The sequence below is a fragment of the Anser brachyrhynchus genome (assembly GCF_964034855.1).
Source record: "Anser brachyrhynchus genome assembly, chromosome: 16".
Lineage (NCBI taxonomy): Eukaryota > Metazoa > Chordata > Aves > Anseriformes > Anatidae > Anser > Anser brachyrhynchus.
The window spans coordinates 9,053,055-9,074,006 of record NC_137734.1 but is presented as its reverse complement, the minus strand read 5'-3'; the positions used below and the strand labels follow the sequence as shown (position 1 = coordinate 9,074,006).

Below are 20,952 nucleotides of genomic sequence, written 5' to 3'. Positions count from 1 at the left end.
AGGAGCTAGCTGTGGGTCCTGCATGGACAGAATTTGCTCTTACCCCTCTTACCACCTCACATGAAACCTCACAAACCGCCAGAGAGCTCTGTAAATGGCAGTAAGAATACAAACAAGGCCAAATCACACACCTTAGCCTTATGCTGGTGTATCCTTGACTTCTGAACACCCTTTCTCCTCTCCCCATAAATCCCTTTTGGAGGTACCAATCCCACAGCAACCAGCCTTCCTGGCTGTCATTTGGCTGATACAGATGAAGGCACCAATCAGAAAACCAGGTCCTGTAGCCTAATCTATTTCTTTAAAAAGAAATAATTTGGGCCCTATATATGCTGCGGAACTGCCACACGGCCAAGTTATTTGGGGATATTGTGCAGGAGGGTCAGAAAGCACCGGTGATGCACTCATTAGCTACAAAATCCTTTCCTCCAGCCCCCGGTGACTAACCCCAATGACAAACACGAGGCAGCCTTTGCCATCTGCAGTCTCCATGGCTTCAAACACACAAATCAAGGAGTAAACTCGCTTACGCGTAGTGCCCACGAAAGCACCACGGTGGGGAGTTAGTGCAAAGCTGGTGTTTGTTAAACTCGAGCCCTGGCTTGCAGCAACCCAACGTCCGCACCCAGGCAAGCAGCAGCAAGCTCCCGGCTAAGCCTTCCCTGTGCCCGAGCTAATACAGCCGCTTGCTGTTGAGAAAATAACATAATTGCATGCCAAGCACTAAGCCTAATGAAACCGTATTGATTTTGTTGTTAAAGCCTATGTTTCTAGGATTGCTGGGCTACCAAGATGTGTTTTCCGAGTGGTACAGAGACAGAAAAGTGCAGAGAAATCCCATTAATGACATAACAAATAACCCAGCCAAGCAACAGTCCTCATTTCACATTCAAATCCTAAAAGTGAGAGGTTTTAATGTGCTCAGTATCTTGCCTTCTGCTTGATGACGGGTAGTTTCATATGGCAGTAGGTCACTGGGCATTAATCAGATAAATCCTTCATAATGTAACCTTCCCCTACAGCAGAGGGAGGGGGCTCACAACACCAAAACTCCTCTGTAAATGAACGCTGTGACCGAATGCACAGAAAGGGGGAGGACAGTGAAGAGGGAACAGCTGGCATGTCAGGAGGAGGAAAAATGTGGTGCTGTGAGAAGTCTCTTGCTAGAGCTGGATGATGCTGAGCGGGGATTTCCTAGGTGGGGGGATGCCCGGTTTGAAAGCCTGTGCCCAACGCCAGGATCACAGCCCCCAGTACAATGAAAAATAAGTTTCTCTCCCATATCTGTTTTTTCTCTTTAATTTATTAATTATTTCTCAAACTTTTCAAGTGCAGAGTTGTAAAGAAACGTGCAGAGCTGTTGCAAAAAGAAGACCTGAGTGTGAACAACAAAGACAAGTCTGAGTGTGTGGGCAGCAGCTCCAGGGGGTCAACTCCTGTGCTCACCTCTGGGTGCAAACACCTGGAGGAGGACAACGAAGGACACCAGTGTCCTTCCAAGAAAAGTCCTCAAGAGGAGGAAATAAAACGGGGGCTTTAGCCAGCGCTTGAGGACAGAAGGCGAGTGGAGGCAGCACGATTTATCCCCATCTGGTCCCTTGCTTCTCCAGGGCACAACAGGATCCTGTTGCCTGCCCTGTTCCTAGGAGGCTTTTCTGGTAATAAATCTCATGTCCTCGCCCCTCTGTGTCACCACAGCACTCCGGATTGCCTAAATAGACACCTGGCTGTCCCATGGCACCGATCTGCTTCAAGAGAGCCCGAGCACACCCGCAGCCAGCTTTGGTGGGACGCAAGCAAGTTATGAAAGCACATGCTGAAAGCAGAGCCTACATTTAGATGCTTTGCTGAATGAGACTAGAATAAATTAGCAGTAGAGAAATTGCACTGAGAGGTTTGGTGTAGGTATTTGTACCTACGGGAAACAGCTGTCGTGTCTAAAACTCCCACAGTGGGGCAGGGAACTAGAGAGCACCTTCCAGTGTCAGCAGGCAGCACGAGGCCTCTCCAGCGACCTCTTAATCTCAGTGTAGGCAGAAAATATGGCAAACACTGACTGTCCTTGTGATAACCACTGCCCAAAGACTCATTGCCAGCTACCTGGAGGCTTTAAGTGTGCTGGGGAAGTGCTGCTCTCCCAAATTTGGCCATTCACCACCACTTCCATGCAATCTGCAGGGCATTAGCTTTCCAGCACAGCCTCCCCAGGACAGTCTCTTCCCTCAGAGGATGGCAGACTTTCATGCTTGCAGCTTAAAACATAAGCGTGCAAGAGTACACTGTCCAGAAGGAAAACAGAGCCCAGGATGCATATTAATTACTGGTGGCATAAAGCCCAGGCAAGGTTGCTGCTCCATAGTCAAGCCATAAATCTGTCCAAATAGGATTCTGACTATGTCTGCCGTGTTTATGTTACAGAGTTTTATGGCCATGTGATTCTTCACCTGGAGAGGAATAGTGTCGCTGTGCAGCCAGTTAACGAGGGAGATTTATTAGCTGGTGACGAAGACCTGGCTGCTGTCTGCGCGCCCCGCTCTGCGTGGCCTGGAGGTGTGTGCCCCCAGCACCAGCTCCGTGGGGGGGGCTGGGCACTGCCTGCATGGCCAGTGTGGTTTGGGAAACATCTGCCTGTGCTTCAGACCTGGCCTGGAAAGCTGTTATTGTCTCAGCATGCCTCAGTTTCCCTGTGGGTGAGGAGGGCTGGAGGGGAACCTCGCGGAGTGCTCTGTGATGCCCTCAGGAGGAGCCCGATCAGAGCAGTGGGCTGGCTTCCTGTAGGTCTGAAGGAGCTGATTTCTGAGAGTAGAAGGGAGAGAGAGTCCAAACTGACGGCAAAATAAAATGCAGATTGTTGAACATCTGTTCCACAGAAACAATCTCTCCAGGCCTCTCGGATGCTGCAGATGACACATTAACCTTAAGCACCGAGGAATTCCAACCAAAGGAGGAAAATGTCCTTATTTTCATGGAAACGTAGCTAGCAGGTGCTCCCGGCCTTCTTGGTGAAATGGGGCTTTTAATTGCACAACAACTCACTCCCTCTTTGCTATGAGCTTCGTGTTAAGCAGATGCTTATGGCTTGTTGACTTGAGTGAGACTGCTCGCGTGCTGGAAGCGTGCACGTGCTGAAGCCTTCCACCCGCAGCAGGTTTTCCCTTTGCCTCTAGCCAGACCCAGCGGGAGGCTCTGGCTGGATGTGAGCACCGTGTACGCCCCAAGGCAGCGAGGGAGGATCAGCTGCCTGTTTTGATACTCACCCTTAAGAGAGAAATTTTTAAAAAGGCAGGGGAAGGCACCTCCCGTTCCTCGTTCGTGCACCGACATATAGCCCCCCTAATCTCCATCCTCTACTTGGTCCCAGAGGAAAATGTTTGAAATAATCCATATTCATTAGAGTTTTTAGTCCCTCACATGCCAGAATTCAGCGGGCTGCTAATGAAGAAGACAATTATACAGCACTTTAGAAAAAAAAAAAAAAGCAAATCAGAACAGGTGCAAAGGCTGGAGCTTTGCCATATTCGCTCTCTGTTCTTTGGCATGGCGCATCATTATTTTACTTAAAATGTATTGAAACATCCCAACAGTTTAAGGCATCAGTATGAAAGGGAAAGAGGTGACATTTAACATTAATCATTAGCTGTTGACCACCTAAGACACTAAATCAAAAAGAAGACAGCTGGCCAAACTGAGCTTTATCTGTGTTCCTTCTGAAGAACACAAGCTCCAGTGACGGTGCAGCAGCAGAGCGGTAAAAAGGCAGATTGTGTTTGTTTTGCCCCTTGAATTAGGGCTTCAATGTACAAGTACAGAGCAAAAAAGTGGTGCCTGAAGGATTTATGTCCTGCCAAGACCAGCATGGGCAAAGCAAATAAAGATTTTCTGCCTTTTGCAGATGTGGGCCGGAGGCACAGGAGAGAAAATGACCTTCATGGGTCTGCGCAGAAATCTGGGGGCAAAGCCATGCCCCCGACGTGCCGATACCACCCACGTCACCGCCAACAGACTGCCAGCTCTCAGCTTGGTGTTTTCCTGCCCAGTTTTGGGGGTGGGAGCACACACACCAGAGCGGGACAATGCCACCGGGCTGAATTCAGGAAAATCAAGCTAAATTCAGGCTCATCAGACGCACCAGAAACACTTTTGGAAAGACTGCATTGAGGAGGTCAGTAGCGAAGGATGTTTACTGAAAGAACTGGTCTTTTAAAGAGGGGTTTGTAGTGTCCTTTTGGTGTAAAAGATCATTCTGTGGGCAGGAAGGCGGAGCCCATTACCATGGTTATGGCTCATTCCCCCAAAAAATGATAAGGAAAAGAAAAATCCCAGCAGGTAGGTGATAATGTGGGGAACAAGGGATGAAATGACAGCAGAGATTTAAATTGAGCTCAACTGTCTAAGGACTTGGTGGAAAATGAAAAAATAAAATAAAATTAGGAGGAGACTCAGTATTTCATTTCCTTTTGGATATAAATTCATTAATTACCAATAGAAAGAATCTGACCTGCTGACCATGTAGACACACAGCCACGCCACTTGTGATGACACATCTAATTTGCACACGATTATCCTGTTTTTCCACACGCAGATTGAGTAATTGCTTGTATCAACTGCAAGATCCATTTGCATATTCCATCTGCCTGCTTTGCATGCTAAATTGCAGCAAATGCGTGCACAAAATTGAACTGCTCGCCCTGCTCTGTGCACACACGTCTGCCTGAGTCTGCTCAAACCAAACCCACGGATTACGTCCATGTGGAAAGTATCAGCAACAAACTCACGTACTGAAACTGGCACAGGGCACCCGGGGGCTTGGGTCCGAGTTGCTTTAGGATTAGTTTATAGCAACAAAACCCATGATGCAACCAGCTTAGGTAAATCAAACAGGGACAGCCAAAGCAATAACTTTCTCTCCATGCCTGCTCCGCTTACTGCTTTGGAGAGTGCTGCCTCTGCGGGGAGGGACGAGCAGGCTGGGCGTCAGATCCCCGCTGCTCCTCACTGCCTGCAGCCCTGCCGCAGACTGGGATCCCAGGGAGCGCTGGGGAGGTGAGCAGAGCAGCAGCAGAGCAGGCAAAGGCAGTTGTGCTTGCTTCACTCTGCTTTACTGAGCATCCTAGCTTGCACCTAGACCAAGTATCGTGAATCCAGGTTGACCCAAACCAATAACGACGTTTCCTTGCCAAAGGGAGAGAAACGTGTCTGGTTTCTCGCTCTTTCCCTAAGCATCCATTGCTGCTTACCGTCAGAGACAGGATACTCTGCTCAGAGGGACACTTGGTCATACTGATTTGCACTGACCCATCAAGAAAAAGGCCACTCTGGGAAAGTGATTAACAGTTATGGAAACTAAACCCCACACCTTTCAAGAGCAGTTTTTGTGTTCTCTGTGAAACGTATTTATGGCTTGTTTTGGGGCAGCATACATGAGCCGTGAGTCAGGGCAGTATTGCACTTAGTGGTATATAAACACACAACAAAAAGATGGAACTTCCTACAAAGAGTTTATGAATTCAATAAATTACACCTATAACTCCTGGAAGTGGCATTCTCCATGCCCAAGTTTTCTGGACCATGGAGCAAGTTTCCCAGAAGTTAGTGCAAACGAAGAAATATTTCACAGCCACTTTACAAGAAGCTCTTAAGAGCATCTTTAAAAATAACCGCTAAGTCAAGAGGGTTTCATTCACGGCCATTCATAGCCAGAAATTTTAACAAGTTTGTTCTGTAGCTTAACAGGCATGCAAAAATAATGGAATTACACCTGCCCCTGTGTTGAGCAGAGACAAAAGAGAGGCCAGGCATCACTCGAGTGAGCCCTTATGCATTTGTCTGGCACGATGAAAGTCTCATATTTCAGCAGGCAGATTTCATATGCCGAAGCTGGCTTTGGCCAGGGCTGCAGGTGTCGAATGAGATCATTCCCTGGGGTTGCAGGAGCTCTACAGTTACTCCTATAGAATAACATTGTGTGCAAACACAGGCAGAAAGCACTAACGTCTCAATTAGCAAAATGAACTCTGATACCCGATGTGATCTAGAACGCAGAACAGCTCATGTTTGGTGGAAACATCTCCGTACTAGGACAGCAGAAAAGCTCCCTGTGGTGTCCTGCTGAGCTACACACAGGACCCTGGAGTCAGGAAGGGGTCAAAGTACACACAGAGAGGGTTGGGTCTGCTCGTGCCTTGGGAAGCGTGAAGGTCTTGATCCCGAAGTGCTCCCATTGAGATCTGCTTCAGTTGAGGCAGGTCTAGCAGGCCCAGGGCACTGGGAATTAACCACACATGCTACGCCTCATCTACTTTAAATTTAGCTTGAAGAAATAAAATAGCAATAAATAGGACCCAATATACCTGGAGACAGCTTCCAAGCCCACAACAAAATGAACCAAAAGTGCCAGTCATGCCCTCGGGTGTCTCCTGCTGAAGGCACGACTGGGGGCTGACCCATCTGGGAGCTCTCATGGTGCCAGAGGGGTGTCAGCACTGCTGGGAAAGCGGGGCTGCACCGCCTTCATAGGGCACCTCCCGACACCGGCATAACCTGTCCTAATGCACTGCCAACACCGGCAGGTGCTCGACAGCAAACCCCCAGACTGCAGCTGTGTGAGCCTTCCGTCCTCGTAGTAACGGGTAACACGTTCAAAAGACTTGGCTTTTCTCGGCTGAATGCTGCAAAACCTGCTGAGATCAATCAGACTTTTACCTGAGGAGGATTAGAGGCTAAGAATAACTGCACGTTGACTGAGTTTAATTCTGCTCGCTGGCAACAAGTGCGAGGTACAGCTGTAAAGGCAGGGGATGTTTGCTGCCACAACTTTGGCATTTATTTATCTCTAATCTCCATCCTACCCTAACAAAAGCTATTCTTTCTGAGAACAAACTCATTCCTGAGTGAAGCCAGTCAAGATGATAAGACACAGATGCTCGTGCAACACTTGGTCCAAGGGCTGAGAGGGAAGAACTAAGGTGAGCTTTGCCATCCACCCTGCCCAGGACTTCCTAAAGCCTTGTGCATGGAGGGATGCTTGGATGGGCAAGGGCTGCTCTAGGTGGGGACACCACAAAATCCCCTTCCCCAGCCTGAGGGCAGCTCTGCAGAGGCTTGCTGTGGAAGAGGAGAGCAGGGGAGCCAGCAGAGAAGAAAGGTCCCCGCACGGTGGCACCCCGGTGGGACTGGCTGTGCCGTGCTGGCAACGCTGGGCCCCCTGCACCTGCCTGGGGCAGGCATCGGAGGAGACCCCATCACTGTGAGAGCTGGGACAGCCAGCGGGGTGTGCTGAGGGCTGGAAAGACTTCCTGGGACACTAAGTAAGCTTCATGGCCTGCACCTTGGGGATTGCCTCCTAACCAAAAACAGACGAAGGCTCTCTCGAAGCAAGGATCACTAAATTCCGTCCCTGAGAATATTTCAGAGCAAGCTCCCTGCTGTCAGCTCCTCTGCTTTCAACCAGGGATGTGAGCTCTGCTGCCAACCTCAGCCTTGCTCCTGCCAGCACAGATAATACCACTCTGGTCTAGAAAATCGCCTACCCACTGTCCTTGCTCTGTGCCCAGCACCAGTCAACCCCAAATATAACAGCACCTACATGTTGACAGGCAGGCAGCTGGCTTCCCTTGCACAAAATAGCGCTGCAGAATTATGATCTCTGCTCCAGCTTGCCTTACCTTGCTAGGCCAGGCTTGCTCTTGGCTGTATCTTGGGGATTTTCTTGTTTACAATTTCTTCTGCATTGTTATATTTAAGTGTAGATTGATAATAATAGTTACTGCACCAGGCAGTCTTGAGGATTACTTAATTAATGTTTGTGAAGCACTTTAAGATCCTCAGATGAAAGAAGGTAAGAAATGCAAAGTATAATTATTATGTATTATTAATAAACTTCTGGCACATTGACAGGAAAGGAGACAACACTTTTTTTTTTCTTTTCTAAAAAGACTTAACTTTTATGCTACAAAAGACAGGTTTACCAAAAAAATCACAAATACGTAAACAAGGAGCGACAGCTCCCTATTCCACCACCAAGGCTGGGTTCTTCTGATGGCAGAGGGCAAAGAGCCTCTGAAAGTGAGCTACGCTCCTCCATCCAGCCACGTGGAGCTTTGCGAATGGCCAGATATGGAGAAGTACAGAGACATTACAGCAATTTCAGATAGTGGAAGTGCTCAGATGCACCAGGAATGAGGAACAGGAGAGAGTTTAGAGCATGATCACTACAATTAGTAAAGGAACAGGATACAAAAGAAATTATGCATGCAGAGCAATGGAAGGACATTTGGAAACGAACATTACAGCTGTACGAATAAACTTTTTCAGATCTGAGAATGGGCCAGATACAAATGAGATTCCCAGAAACCTGAATAAAGCCCTGATCTGAGATGGGCTCCCAGGCATTTTCACAGAATTGTTAAACCCTTGTATGCACCACAGCTGCCTCCTGGACACTCTTGGCTGGGATCCAGCCGCACCAGAGAAAAAAGCGGTGCCGGGATTAGGGCTGGCTTAGAGCTCCGGTCTTTGATGCATCGCAGACCCTGAGGAGCCAGGCAGCCCCTCTGTACCTCCCCGTGTAACTCGGGAGAATCGCACTGCTCTCCTTCACAGCACAACCGGGAGGACAAACACATTGCGAGGCACTCGGATGCCATGGCAGAGAAAGCTGGGGACCGACAGCTGACGAATTGCTGTAGATAAGGACGCAGTCCCATTAAAGAGGCTCCTCAGAGAGCCAAGGAGCTGCTCCCGGTGCTTTGTGCAACAACACATTCCCAGTCCCGCTTTACACTAGCGACAGCCAGAGAGTAAACCCAGCAGGACGTGGAGCACGCGTCCAGCACCTCCTCTGTAAAGCAGCCAAGGACGGCGCTTCCCGCGAGCACCCAGTGCAACAGCAGCATGCTGGCTGCAGGTGGGTACGAGGGGCTTGGTCGTGCTTATGGCCATTCCTCAGCAATTTGGGGAACAGAGCATTGCTAGCAGAGGAAACGTGAGAGCCTGACTAGAACTGAGTGTGCTGGATACAGCCAGAGCAGGAAAAAAATCAAGAAAAAGAAAAAGATTAAGGAAGAGAAGAGAAGAGAAGAGAAGAGAAGAGAAGAGAAGAGAAGAGAAGAGAAGAGAAGAGAAGAGAAGAGAAGAGAAGAGAAGAGAAGAGAAGAGAAGAGAAGAGAATCAGGTATCACTGAAGCCAGCCAAAGAAAGCATATACAGCATGTGGAGAAGAATTCACGTGTCACGGAAAATATGCTTACTATAGATAATACTACAAAAGATTTTAAGTACTGAGACTGCAAGACGTACCTCGCTGCTCACATCTTCAATTTGTTCTTTTAACAACATGAGTATTTTTTTTAACAAATACCCACAAGGAATCTTAGGTCTGTAATAGAGTTTGGTAAGGATAATCATATCGTAGAAACATTTCATCCATCAGTACCAATCAGAGAGTATTTCTGGCTTTAATGCTATTTATGTAATGCAAATGAGATTTAAAGCTTCATTTTGTTCAAAAATGAGCAAGAGCAAATGGACTTAAAACTAATCTGAGCTTTTGGCTAGAGACTCTGCATGAATCCTAGTCCAAACAGGTCTGAATAAGTTGAACTCATAACTGGAAATGATGGTGTACCACAGGAAAAATGAATTTTAAAATATTTTTTTCTGTGTTTTTTTTGTGACTGTTCACCCTACTTTATTGACACAAATTTCTGGTTGCATTAGGTGGATGCCCAATGGATGTTGTGTTTCATCAGCAGGATATCCAGGCACAGACAAGCACTTTGGTTTGTATTCTTTGCTACTGATCTCTCTTGTCCAAACCCAGGTCTGAGATGCAGTCGAGAAGCAGGGTGGTGACCTAAGGAACCTTCCCCATGCCGACCCTCGGGGGAAAAGTCACAAAATGGTCACAGATGGAAAGTTATTAGACCAGACTGGCTGCAAACTTCAGCAGGCAGCAGAAACACTCACAGAGGTTACGAAATGTCTGGGGGAGACTTGTGAACGGGAAAAGGGGCAACATTCGTAACGGTGCTGGTGAGTCCTTGAGGCTGGGCAGAGGCTGAATGCCAGGGGAGGGCTGGATGCACGGGATGAGTGGCAGGGCAGGGAGGGGGCAGTGATGCAACTTTGTGCTCCCAGCGAGGAGCAAACCACGGGGCCTCCCCTCTCCGAAAATCCACATGAAGCTGCAGGGGCTGGAGCCCTGGGTTTGGAAGACACAATCAGGGCAGACTTTGAGTTTCAGTGGGGAAAGTGGCTGCTGTTCCCCTGAAGACCCCAGTCCTTGCAAACCACACAAGAGCTTTCCTGCTGCTGCCTAAAATATGTTGAAGGAAGCTCCCAAAGCAACAAAAAGCCCATGCTCTGACCAGCATGTCTGTCCCTTGTGTTTATGTGAATATTGTTAACGTAAAAGGCAGCACTTGCTTTGTCTGAGGAGATATTATTCCTGTTGAGTAATGTTTGAGTAGCTCACTACGTTTGCTGTGTTTGTTGAAGAGAGGAGCTGGTTGTTAGGACTAGGAGTTCTTAGCTGCAAACACATACCTTCCTTCTATGGGGTAATTTTGCTACAAAGGAATTTCCATACTTATATGTACATACATATAGATACATAATGCATTGGATATTTGGGATGATGATATCATTTCACAGTGTAATTATATGTATTGCCTAGTATTTTCACTCTTGCTTTTCAGTACAGTTTACCAGAATCCCCTTCCCACAGTCAGAACTGCATCAGAAATTGCCCCAGGACAGACTTTGTGCTTTTAGACCTTACAGAGAAAACCTTTCCACTTTTCTGTAACCACTCATTCCTCTAACACAACAGAGCTCTCTAGGACCTTCCCACGCAGACAGGGGTCATCAGACAGGAATACCCCTGCTGAAACAAAGAGCTTTGGTTTCTCACCCCAACCACCTCAACAAACTGCCAAAGAGCTGCCAGCCCCCTTCCCTCTGCGATGGGATGTTACAGGGGAGCAGCGAGGGCAGCTGGAAGCTCACCTCCAGCACGGGAACACAGCGGTGACTTGGACAAGCCAGGGTCGTCCCCCCCAGCTCTGCCCTGGCCTCCCTCACCGACCTTGGGCAATTATCACCTCTTCACTTTAAGATGGGGATAATACATATACCGCAGGTTTGTCCCGGCCTTAAGTAATCCATCTTTTCAAAGCACTTTGAGAGCTTTGCTTGATGAGTACAGACGTTATAATACTCGTCTGTTCCCATTACATTCCACGGGAGTTTTGCCCTCCACAGAGGCAGGGCTGGGGCTGCCAGCGTTATTGTGGGACGTAGAAAACAAATGTGCTTGGGATATTTGAGTGCTAGCGTTTTGGTAGGGGGCTAAAGCAGGTATAAAGTCACAGCGCCTGTGTAGGGATGTTTGAAAATATTCAGGATTTGCTGTAGAGTGAGTAGATTTTTTCCATTAAAAATCAGGAGACCTCACTGACTCCTGCTGGTAAACACGCTCAGCTCGTGTCAGATAAAGGAGACAGGAGAGGCCAAGAAGAGCTAGGACAGGCTAGGACAGCAGAGAGAAATCAGAAACCAGTCAAACCCAGAGGGGAAGCTTACCTCCAAGGTTTGCCCCTGCTATACCAAGTGGGCGAGTCAGGAGGTGTGTACAGATATCTCCCCAGGGACTAACCTTAGGGCAAGGTCATCCTAAGGATAAAGGGTGCCAGAGCTAAAGCAGCTCAGGTCCCCAGCCCTAAGCGATGGGGCAGGGATCCCGGGGCTGTTGCCAGCTTGTAGGTGCACGACCCAGAGCAAGGTGAAGCCGCTCTGCCCTTGAAGCAGCTCAGCACCATCAGGCCAGCGAGCTCCGTGCTGCTGCTCCCGGGAAGCCAACCCAACCCGTGCAGGGAGCAACGTGGACAACTCTCGTGGGAACACGATCTCTCTGATCCCTGTCTGCCTCCGTGTAGTAGAAGCAGGGACAACGTATAGCTTCTTCAGGGAAAGCTAATATTAGTGCCTTGCTCACATTCACTGGCCCCACCGTCTTTTCTCTTGCTGCCAGATATCTCCATGGAGTAAATCATATTGACTGTGTTTATTATAAGAACTAAGTGATCGGCTGTGAACTTTCTTTGACATAAATATTTTGCCATTAGTAGTGAAAAATAGCAACGCTAGTGTTGTAAAAGTAGCATTGGATTATTTCTCTCCGTGGGGGCTTCACGTTGAAAGAAATCAGAAGGAAATTGTGAACTGCAGGATCAAGGGGAACAGACAGAGGGAGGAACCAAGAGCTAAACACCCCGTTCCCTCCCACAGGTTGATGGCCAGGACACTTATCCCACTGTATAGAACCAGTTAAATGAAGAAAGTATTAAAAAAATGAAAGAATTGATTTTTCACAAGGCTCTGGAGCACCTCTGCGTAGCTAGCTCTGGCTGCTGCTGCAGTTGGCGCACCCCAGTTGGGGACAACATGCCTGATGCTGGCTTTGTACCAGCTGAAGCTGCACTCACGCTTTGCGAGCATCGCACCATGCCTGCATTTCCTGCATGGATCAGGCCCAGCACTTGTCTTCTGAATCATTATTCCTAAGCTTCTGCAGTTACAGCTGACAAAAAAAAAAAAAAAACAGGGATTTTCCGTTCTTGCACCATTTCCTATATTTTTGACTGGTGATGTTGGCACCTTAAATCATATCTGTTCACAGGCTGAGCTAACAGAGAGGAGGGGAGAACACTGAGCAGCAAGGGGAATGAATCTCAGACAGATTTTTCAAAGGTACAAATGAGAGCTGGTGCTTTAAAAATAGCATTGACTGTACTTCTTTAGCACACGTCCTCCATGGAACTCATCCCGAGCACGGTAGCTTGTTGCTTCCCTCCTGAGGCAGGCACTCTCATACAGATGTGGATACCTGCCCTCAAGGAAGACCACAAACGTGGTCCAGGCCCTCCTAGCAAAGTTACAGGTAAGTTAAAAATGCAGGGGTATGCCGGCATACATGTTTATGCACACCATACGGTCCATGAAGCATAGTATGTACATCAAGAGGACTACTAAGCTTAACAATTTTAACTTTCTTTTTTAAAAATGCTTTAAGAGACTGCATGCCCGCAGGTTTGTGTTGTAAGCTGCTGAACCCAAAACATTATGGCAGCAAATGCCAGGCAGCTGTCTGCCTGGATCCCGGGGGTGCTCAGTGATGCAGTAATAGGTCTGGAGAAAGGATCACCTTTGACGGGCGAGGATCCCACCTGGAGAGCTCGCAATAAGCTTGCTGTTGGCAGATGTGCACCAGAAAATAACAGGAGATGTTGCATTAGGGATGCAGGAGGCTGAGAAGCCGGTGCCGTGGCGCCTCCTATGCTAGAGGGATCACTGGCAAGATTCTTTAAAGCCAACAAAGAACCACAGGACACAGCTACTGACCTGGCAGCACTATTGTTTTTTTGCCCTAAACTGGGGGCTTAGGGAGGCTGTCGTGCGGGGGAGTTTTGGGAACTGGTGGCACAGCAATACATTGCAGAAAGGTCATCAGCGAGACAGAAGCAAAGGACACGCTGCAGGGAATGGCTGGAGGAATTAGGGCTCCCCAGGCAAAAGGAATTGTAAACTCACTGGAAGGATAGGCACCCAGAAAGGAGCTGCAGGATGAAATGAGACTGATACAGAACAGCAATTGTTTGTGTATCCACAGGACAGTGCTGTGCTAGAAACCCAGCGATAAGCTATAAACCAAAGTGGCAAATCCCTGAGCCCATGGGAAAGGCTTTGGAATGAGGTTCTGCTTTTGATGTTCTCCAAAGGCAGAAGTTTACTTTGGGTGAAGGGGAATATTCTCCTATATATAGCAGGAAAGCCAAGGCAGTAGTTGCATCAGAAAAAAAAAAAAAGACACAGCTGCCAGCAAAATGTGGGCAATCTAGCTGTAACTGTCAAAGTCAACACCTGCCCGGAGGTGGAAGCCTGAGAGACAGAAGACACAGCTGAGATGAGACCCCGACAATTAGGGAGAGGGGTTTCCTCTGCTGAATGCAGGCACTGCCTTGGAGATGAATGAAAACGGCACGCCATAAGGGAGGGACAGGAATAGAAAGCCCATGTGGGGGAAGAATGCTCTAGATGTAGCAAATGCATCTCCAAGAGGCTTTATCATTCTTATTTTGTCCCCACTATCAATAATAATAAGGAGAGAGCTTACAGAGCAACCTCTTCAATCCCTAAGCAATGCACCCAGAGATTAGCAGCAGAGAGCAGCGGGCAGCTCGAGAAAAGCTGTTCAACAAATGTAGAGGCATGCATAATAAGATTACTGAATTGGAGTTGCATGTTTTCAAGGATAAATGTGATATTATTGCACTGGCAAAGGCATCGTAGGAACGAGGCAAAAAGATGAGAAGTAGCCTGCCAGAACAGAGGGACTGCTGCAGCTGAGCTCCCAATGAGACAGGAACAAGCGAGAAGTGGAATCAGCCCTCCGTGAGCAGAGAGGAAGTGCATAGCCTACTTGACATGCAGATATGCAGAGCAGCTTTTTGCAAAGTGGGTGATGTCATCCTGTTTTTCTCAGCCTTCAGGACAGCAAGAGAAAAATAGATGAACCCAGCACACGCACAGGAGTCTGTAAGACAAGCAGGCTTTTCCCCTCCTGTCCCCCACTGTGCAACACTAATTGCTCAGATATTGATCAGGAAAATAATTTGTAAGAACTCAAAGTAGGGAGGATTTCTTTTCTCCCTAAGATGCAAAAAGGGTGATGCTGGATCTTTCCAGCAGTTCTGCAAGTGATCAGAGGATTTCCAATACCATATAAGCTAATTAAGGTGTTGAGTGGCTCTGATTTGTTGTGTGTTTATACTGGAAAGCAGGAAAAAACTGCAGCCTGTGATTTTTCAGGATGCTCTGAAGTCTACTTGGATTTACAGCTAGGCTGGCTGCCCCAAGGGACATGAATGCCTCTCCAGGCGGACAGACCCACAAATCCTAACTAGTTTCATTAGTAAAAACAACAGCTATGGGAGGGACGTGTGCTCTGGAAATCCAGGGCTGCTAACTGGGTTGCAGCTGGCAGAAACAAGCTGCTCAGGCTTAGCCTTGGTGAGGGAAAGGCCAATTCAGATAAATCCCCCAAACCAGAGTGCTGGAGAACTGCTAGCCACTGCTGCCCTCGTGCTTACACCAAGTCCCGAGGAAAAGCAGCAGCAGTTTGGCTTCTGGAGAGCTGGGTTTCTTCCCTAAGGGAACTACAAGGGAAAACCACCACACAACAAAGTGCAATAACTATCCCAGAAAATATCCATACTCGTCTTCTTCTGGAGTAAATCCAGACAGAAGTGAGCATCAGAGTCCCTCATGGTCAAAAATGGATTTTGTGAGTACAAAGTACAGGAGAAGTGCTATTAAAAACAAACATACTAAGGCAGACTGGGAGAATGATAGAAATAAGCAGGAACACACAGTGATCACAGGAAGAGTAGGGAAGGAAGCATCCACAAAGATTGCAGTGGGTATTTCGCAGGGATATACAGCAAGTAAAGTCACAGGAAGCAAGAGAAACTGATCCTTTGTCTTGTGAGGTTAGAAAGGGAGAGACGAGAAGTTTAATTAAATAAATGTCTACCATTAAATACTACTATTAAATAATTGTCTACTCAATACTTTTTCATTTGGTACGGAGTGTCCCTCCTAGTGCTGAGTTTTGTGCATATGAGTTTTGCCACTGGGAGAAGTGAACCCAGCAGTGCGGCAGAGCCTGAGTCAAGCAGCCTGGTGGGTCAGAGGGCTCGTGTGCCTGTTGCACTGCCTGATGCCAGGGAAGGGCACTCCACGTGCAGGGATGATCAGTCAGAGTACTGCCACGCAGACCTTCAGCCCCTCTCACGAGGACAGTGCAGCTTTGGTTACGGCCACGAGGGACCGAAGTGTTATAGGGAAGGAGCAAACACCCCTGTGCTAGCACTGGGTGGTGACAAGGCAGTAACCCTGGGGCTTCAACAGCCATCTGATTCCTCATCTGGGAGATCTGGAGGCTCTCAAGGAGTGGGTAATACAGGATCTAACAGTGTTCTTTCTGGTCACGTACAGGATGTAGCATTGGACATAATAAGTCAGTGCTTGCCATGAGGTGGTTAGTTTAAAAGCCAGACAGATTAGTCAAAAGATACGCGCAAATCCCCACTGGATAACAGAGCAATAAAAACAAAGGGCTGGGGGATTCTTCTTCTCTTATTTTAAGGCTGTTTTCCACCCTGAGGTACATCACCTATAATTCCTTTTTAAAACAAACAAGAAGACGACTCACCCTCTCAGGATTTATTTCATCCCAGTATCACAAGGAGCTCTGCAGCAAGCTATTATGGAGGAATCTGGTTAGGTGTTGTGCAGAAAGTGTTAAAATACAAACAACGTCGACAGCCAGCAAGAAAACCCACCTCATCAGAGCAGGAGTTAGATGATGGCGCATGGCTTACTAGGACACTGTGTTGGGTTTAGGGAGAACATGCATTTGTGGCCATTTTCTAAATTCCTTACAGAGAACATGAAGGGGGCCTGTACATGTTATATTTAAACAGAGAAGGAAAAAAAAACAACAACAACAAAAAAAAACTTTTGCATTGAGTTGTACAAGTCTGAAGAAAAAGAATAAATGAAAGGAAAATAATTTGGGGGAAAATTGATACTAGGTCATTCAGTGACAGTCATTAGACCTCAGAAAGGGGACAAAGCACGCTATTCTATAGGAACAGTTGGAGCGCCCAGACCTGGCAAAGCAGGTCGAATCTGGCTTTAGGAAAGATGACAGAAGTTCCTGGAGACCTGTAGTCTCAGCAAAAGTGCTCCACTGAACAGACAGCTTCTGGCCAGCTTTTCTCAGCTATCAGGCTCAGATTTAGAGAACGCAGCCTGAAGTGGAGCCTGGGCACAGCTGGTTAGGTCAGATAACGGGTCAGGCTGCCAAGTCCCTATCCCCACACCCGTCTATCAGAAGATGAAGATTGGGCCCAGCCTATTCAATATGTAGAATGAATTCTCATGAAGGCGATCAAAGCAAAGGGCACACTCTGGCAGGAGAGAAAAGCTATCCACCAGCAGGGAGAAGAACGGATAAAGAATAGGCTTACCAGCTCTCCTGTCCCTGCCTGGTAAGCTAATTGTTCATCATGCCCATTTTTCTTGCTACATTCGAAGCGAGTCGAAATCAGTGCTTGAGAACTGCTGAAATATTTGAGGTCTGAGAACATACAGCAACCATTTTCATTGCAGTAACGAAGCCATGGAATGGGAGCTTTAAATGGGAAGGATAATAATGCATTACGGTTCACTCTCAATTAATCCAGAGCCTGCAATGCCGAATGCACTTACTCCGTGAATTTTCTCAGAAAATGAAGCTAGAGTGTATTTCATTTATAAATCACAAAAGACATTTATTTGGCAAGGATGACCCCCTGCTCATATACAATAAATCATGAACATCAACAGTCTCTAATGGATTTTGAGTCAGTGCCACAGACAGCGAAGCCCGGGGCCTGTGTTTCAGGATTCCAGGACTGTGCCAAAGGAGCCTTATAAATGATTAATGCATTCAGTGTCATCTGTGCCATTGGAGAGAAAAAGACGTTCTGGGGCTCCGTTTGTCATTAAAAAAAAGTGATAATCGGTTCAGTAGCAGACCATGCCTTTCCCTTCCCCTGCCAGAATGAGCCATTTAGCTCCACACCTAATAAAATCCCTTCCCAAAACTTCACACATGCTCTCCATTCGTGGTGTGCAAAATTTCTGGGAGATGAGACAGGGAATGGAAAAGCTTTTTTTCTTAAGTAGCCCTCCAAAGCCAGGCTTCCTGAGGGATGGAGCTAGGGTTTGTAGTTGCAAATGCATGTACAAAAGAGATAGGCCTCAGCCACCTCTGTAATGTTGCTTTCTACTTCTTTGCCATACTGTGAGGATGCCGGTACATAGAAAATGCAAGTTTTGGTCCCTGCTGCTCAGTCTCTCATGCTTTCCAGTTATCCATCCTACAGTTTTCAACCTCTCCCCCCTTACTTTTGTCCCCATGGTTACAGAATCACTGTGTTCACAGAGATTTTCCTCAGTGAAGAATATGTGACTAACATGAGACAGCTAAATTATCAGAGCCAACTCTGACATTGGTTTCTCCTAACGAGGATCTTATCTTCCAAACGCTTTCAAATAGATCTGTTGCACTGGCACCAACTTCAGAGTTGCAGCACTTCAGCTATTGACAGGGACAGAGCTGCAGCAGCTTTGTACAGGGAGACTTAAAATAGTCTAGAATCAGGTAAAGGAAGAAATTCAGATGCTAGCTTTAGCAGACCTGCAGCCTAGGAGTACGTGATACACATATCTAGGAGATGCATTTCACAAAATTTTGAAGTCATCTGAAAAGGGAATGCATTATTTCTGAACTGGACCTGGGTCTGGGAATTCAAGTAGATTTCCTCTTTTAAAGAAAACAGTTCAGCTAAGCAGTAGGATACACACATGTTTTGGGCCCAAAGCAATCTCTGTTACACAATGCATCAAGACAGACCACAGAATAACAAACCTACTAATCTCCAGCCCCAGCAATCAGCATATGCTGACCCAGGGCTCCGTGGAGCTGCTCCCACACTGACCAGCCTAGGTGGCCCTCAGAGAAGCACAAACCAGATACCTTCCAAACTACCCAAAAAACATACGTTAAGCCTCGTTCACATCTGGGAGGTCTTTCTCCCCTTCTCTCACAGCATCTACTGAGCCACAATTGCCCAGACACTAAAGCAAGAGCAGGAGGGCAACACCTCATGTAACCATCTCTGCAGTCATAAGCCAACATACACAAGACTTGAGAAGACGTGGAGATCTTACCTTGGCCGCTACGGAGGAGTTGGGCTTCTCCAGGAGGTCCCAGAGCTTTTTCCTTTTGTCAGCGCAGCAAGTGTTATCAAATTCCTCCCCTTCCCTTTCCCTCAGTGTCTCGGCTTCTCTCTTCAGCTCCTCATTCATCTGTTCCTTCTTCTGGTGGTAGCGGGCCTGGCAGCAGGACTCCAGGTAGATCTCGTCCACCCCCCAGTAGTCCAGCTCTTGGCTGAAGGACAAGGCGCACATCTCCTCCATCATGTGCAGCTTGCCAGTACGGTAGAAGTTCAAGATTGAGGTGAATGCCCCGGGATGCCTGTCGAAGAAGTACTCGTTCTCCTCCAGGTTGTAGTCATCGCAGATCTCCATGAGGGAGTCGTGCGTGTTGCAGTCTCTGAGCTTACCCAGCCTGGTCCGCGGCAACCTGTCCAAGGTCCGCCAGAGAACCTCGTGGGCCAACCCCCCCACGTTGAGCTTGACCCTGCGGGAGCAGGCCTTGCTCCTGACGATCTCCGTGGGGTCCGGAGGCAAAGAGGTAGTAGAGCGAGATCCATGCTTATTCATCCCCAGAGGCATCTCTGGTCCCCCTCAGGCTGGCTGCTCCAAGGCGCGGCGCGGGGCGAGGGCTGGCGGGGGAGGGAAGGGGAGGGGGGGGCCGGCTTCTCCTCACCTCTCCTTCCCCTCCATGCCCCGGAGCTGTAAGAGAAGCCAACCATGGGGCCCGAGGCCGGCCTTATCCCCGCGGGGCAGCGCCCGGCCCCGTTAATCAGCTCAGGGGGCGCGGCGGGCGCTGTCCGCCCCCGTGGTGCTGAACCGCGCTCGGCGCCCCGGCGGGCGGCCGCGGGCAGGCGCTGTCCGCGCCCCTGGTGCTGAACGCGGCGCCCGCGCCCACGTGGCCGCCGGAGGAGCCGCCGCTGAGCTCCCCCGGGTGGCGGATGGGTGATGCCCCCCCCCCGAAATCGGTGCCTCTGACCCCCCCACACACCACCCACCGCCTTGGGATCTAGGAGCTGTGCCTAGGGTCCCCTCTAGGGTCGGCTGCACGCGCGGTGCTGGGGGAGAGGAGGTTGGGCACAGCCCCGGTGCGGGTTTTTTTTTTTTTTTTGTTTTTTTTTTTTTTGCTTCTGGAAGAATGGCTGGGAATTGGTGGATTAAAGGGCTCTGCGCGGTGCTGCGAGGGGAAGCGGCCCGAAAGGAGCCGGGCCGACAGCCACCGGAGGTACTGCCGCCTTGGCCCCCATCCCGGAGAGAAGCGGCCCCGCCACCGCTGGCCCCCGGCCGCCCCTGCGACCCTCCCGAGGCAACTCCCCTCCGCGTAGGAGCCAGGGAGAAGCAGAGGCTTTTTATAACTCCAGCCCCGCAGATTTCCCCGAGGAAAGCGCCGGGGAAGGGAACGGGGGAGTATTTCCAGCCACTCTACCTCTCCGGGCTACCCAGGGACGCCCACCCCCCACCCCACGCAGCCCTCTGCATAAGAGGGAAACCAACGAAAATGGGAATAAGAACCACCCCCGAGCCTTCCTCGCAAAGCCGGGCGGCTTAGAACAGCCCCGAGCACTGTTGCTTACACAAGATGGCACGAAGAGAAACCCCGGCGCAGGAAGGAACGGCTTCTCCCTGCCCAGCCGCGCAGCTCCGGGGGGGCTCGGCCCCTCTCCCCGCCGAGCTAAGTGCCCCCCACCCCGGCAGCGAAATGCGGCCGCTGCTCCCCGGCCGGGGGAAGGCTCCCCTCCTCCGGGCCGAGCCCGGCCCGCACCTACCTCCTCCTGCGGGCTCCCAGCGAGGCGGTGCGGGGCTGTGCGGGGCCGAGGGCGGCTACATGGTGCGGCGGGGCGGGCAGCCGGGGCGGCCCCGCTCGCATCCCCCCGCGGGCAGCCTCGAGGCGCAGGGATGGCGGCCGCGCTCCCGTCTGTCCGCGGAGCCCAGGGGGAGGGGAAGCGAAAGGAGGTAAATCGGATCCCTCGGCAGGAAGCTTTTCCGAGGCCTTCCCTCGGCTGCGGCTCCTCGCTCCTGCCCACCGTCAACGCCGAAGCCGCATCTGCCCCCCTTCCCCCGCCCCTCTCCCGGCGAGGACACAAAGGAAAGCTCCGGTGCTTCCTTCTGCTGCCTCGTAAACGGAGA

The 20,952-nt window shown here is 49.3% G+C and overlaps 1 protein-coding gene across 1 annotated transcript in view; it reads right to left on the bottom strand.

Annotated features, from left to right (window-relative positions):
* The window catches only part of KCNB1 (potassium voltage-gated channel subfamily B member 1), a 120,328-nt gene extending 99,596 nt beyond the window's left edge, over nucleotides 1-20,732 (bottom strand). Inside the window, exons 1-2 of the mRNA XM_080558318.1 lie at nucleotides 20,592-20,732; nucleotides 18,841-19,527 (exon numbers count right to left, since the gene is read on the bottom strand). Coding sequence (XP_080414444.1) covers nucleotides 18,841-19,407 — 567 coding nt within the window. The 5' untranslated portion in view covers nucleotides 19,408-19,527; nucleotides 20,592-20,732. The remainder of the gene's footprint in view (nucleotides 1-18,840; nucleotides 19,528-20,591) is intronic.
* Between the last annotated feature and the right edge of the window lie 220 nt (nucleotides 20,733-20,952).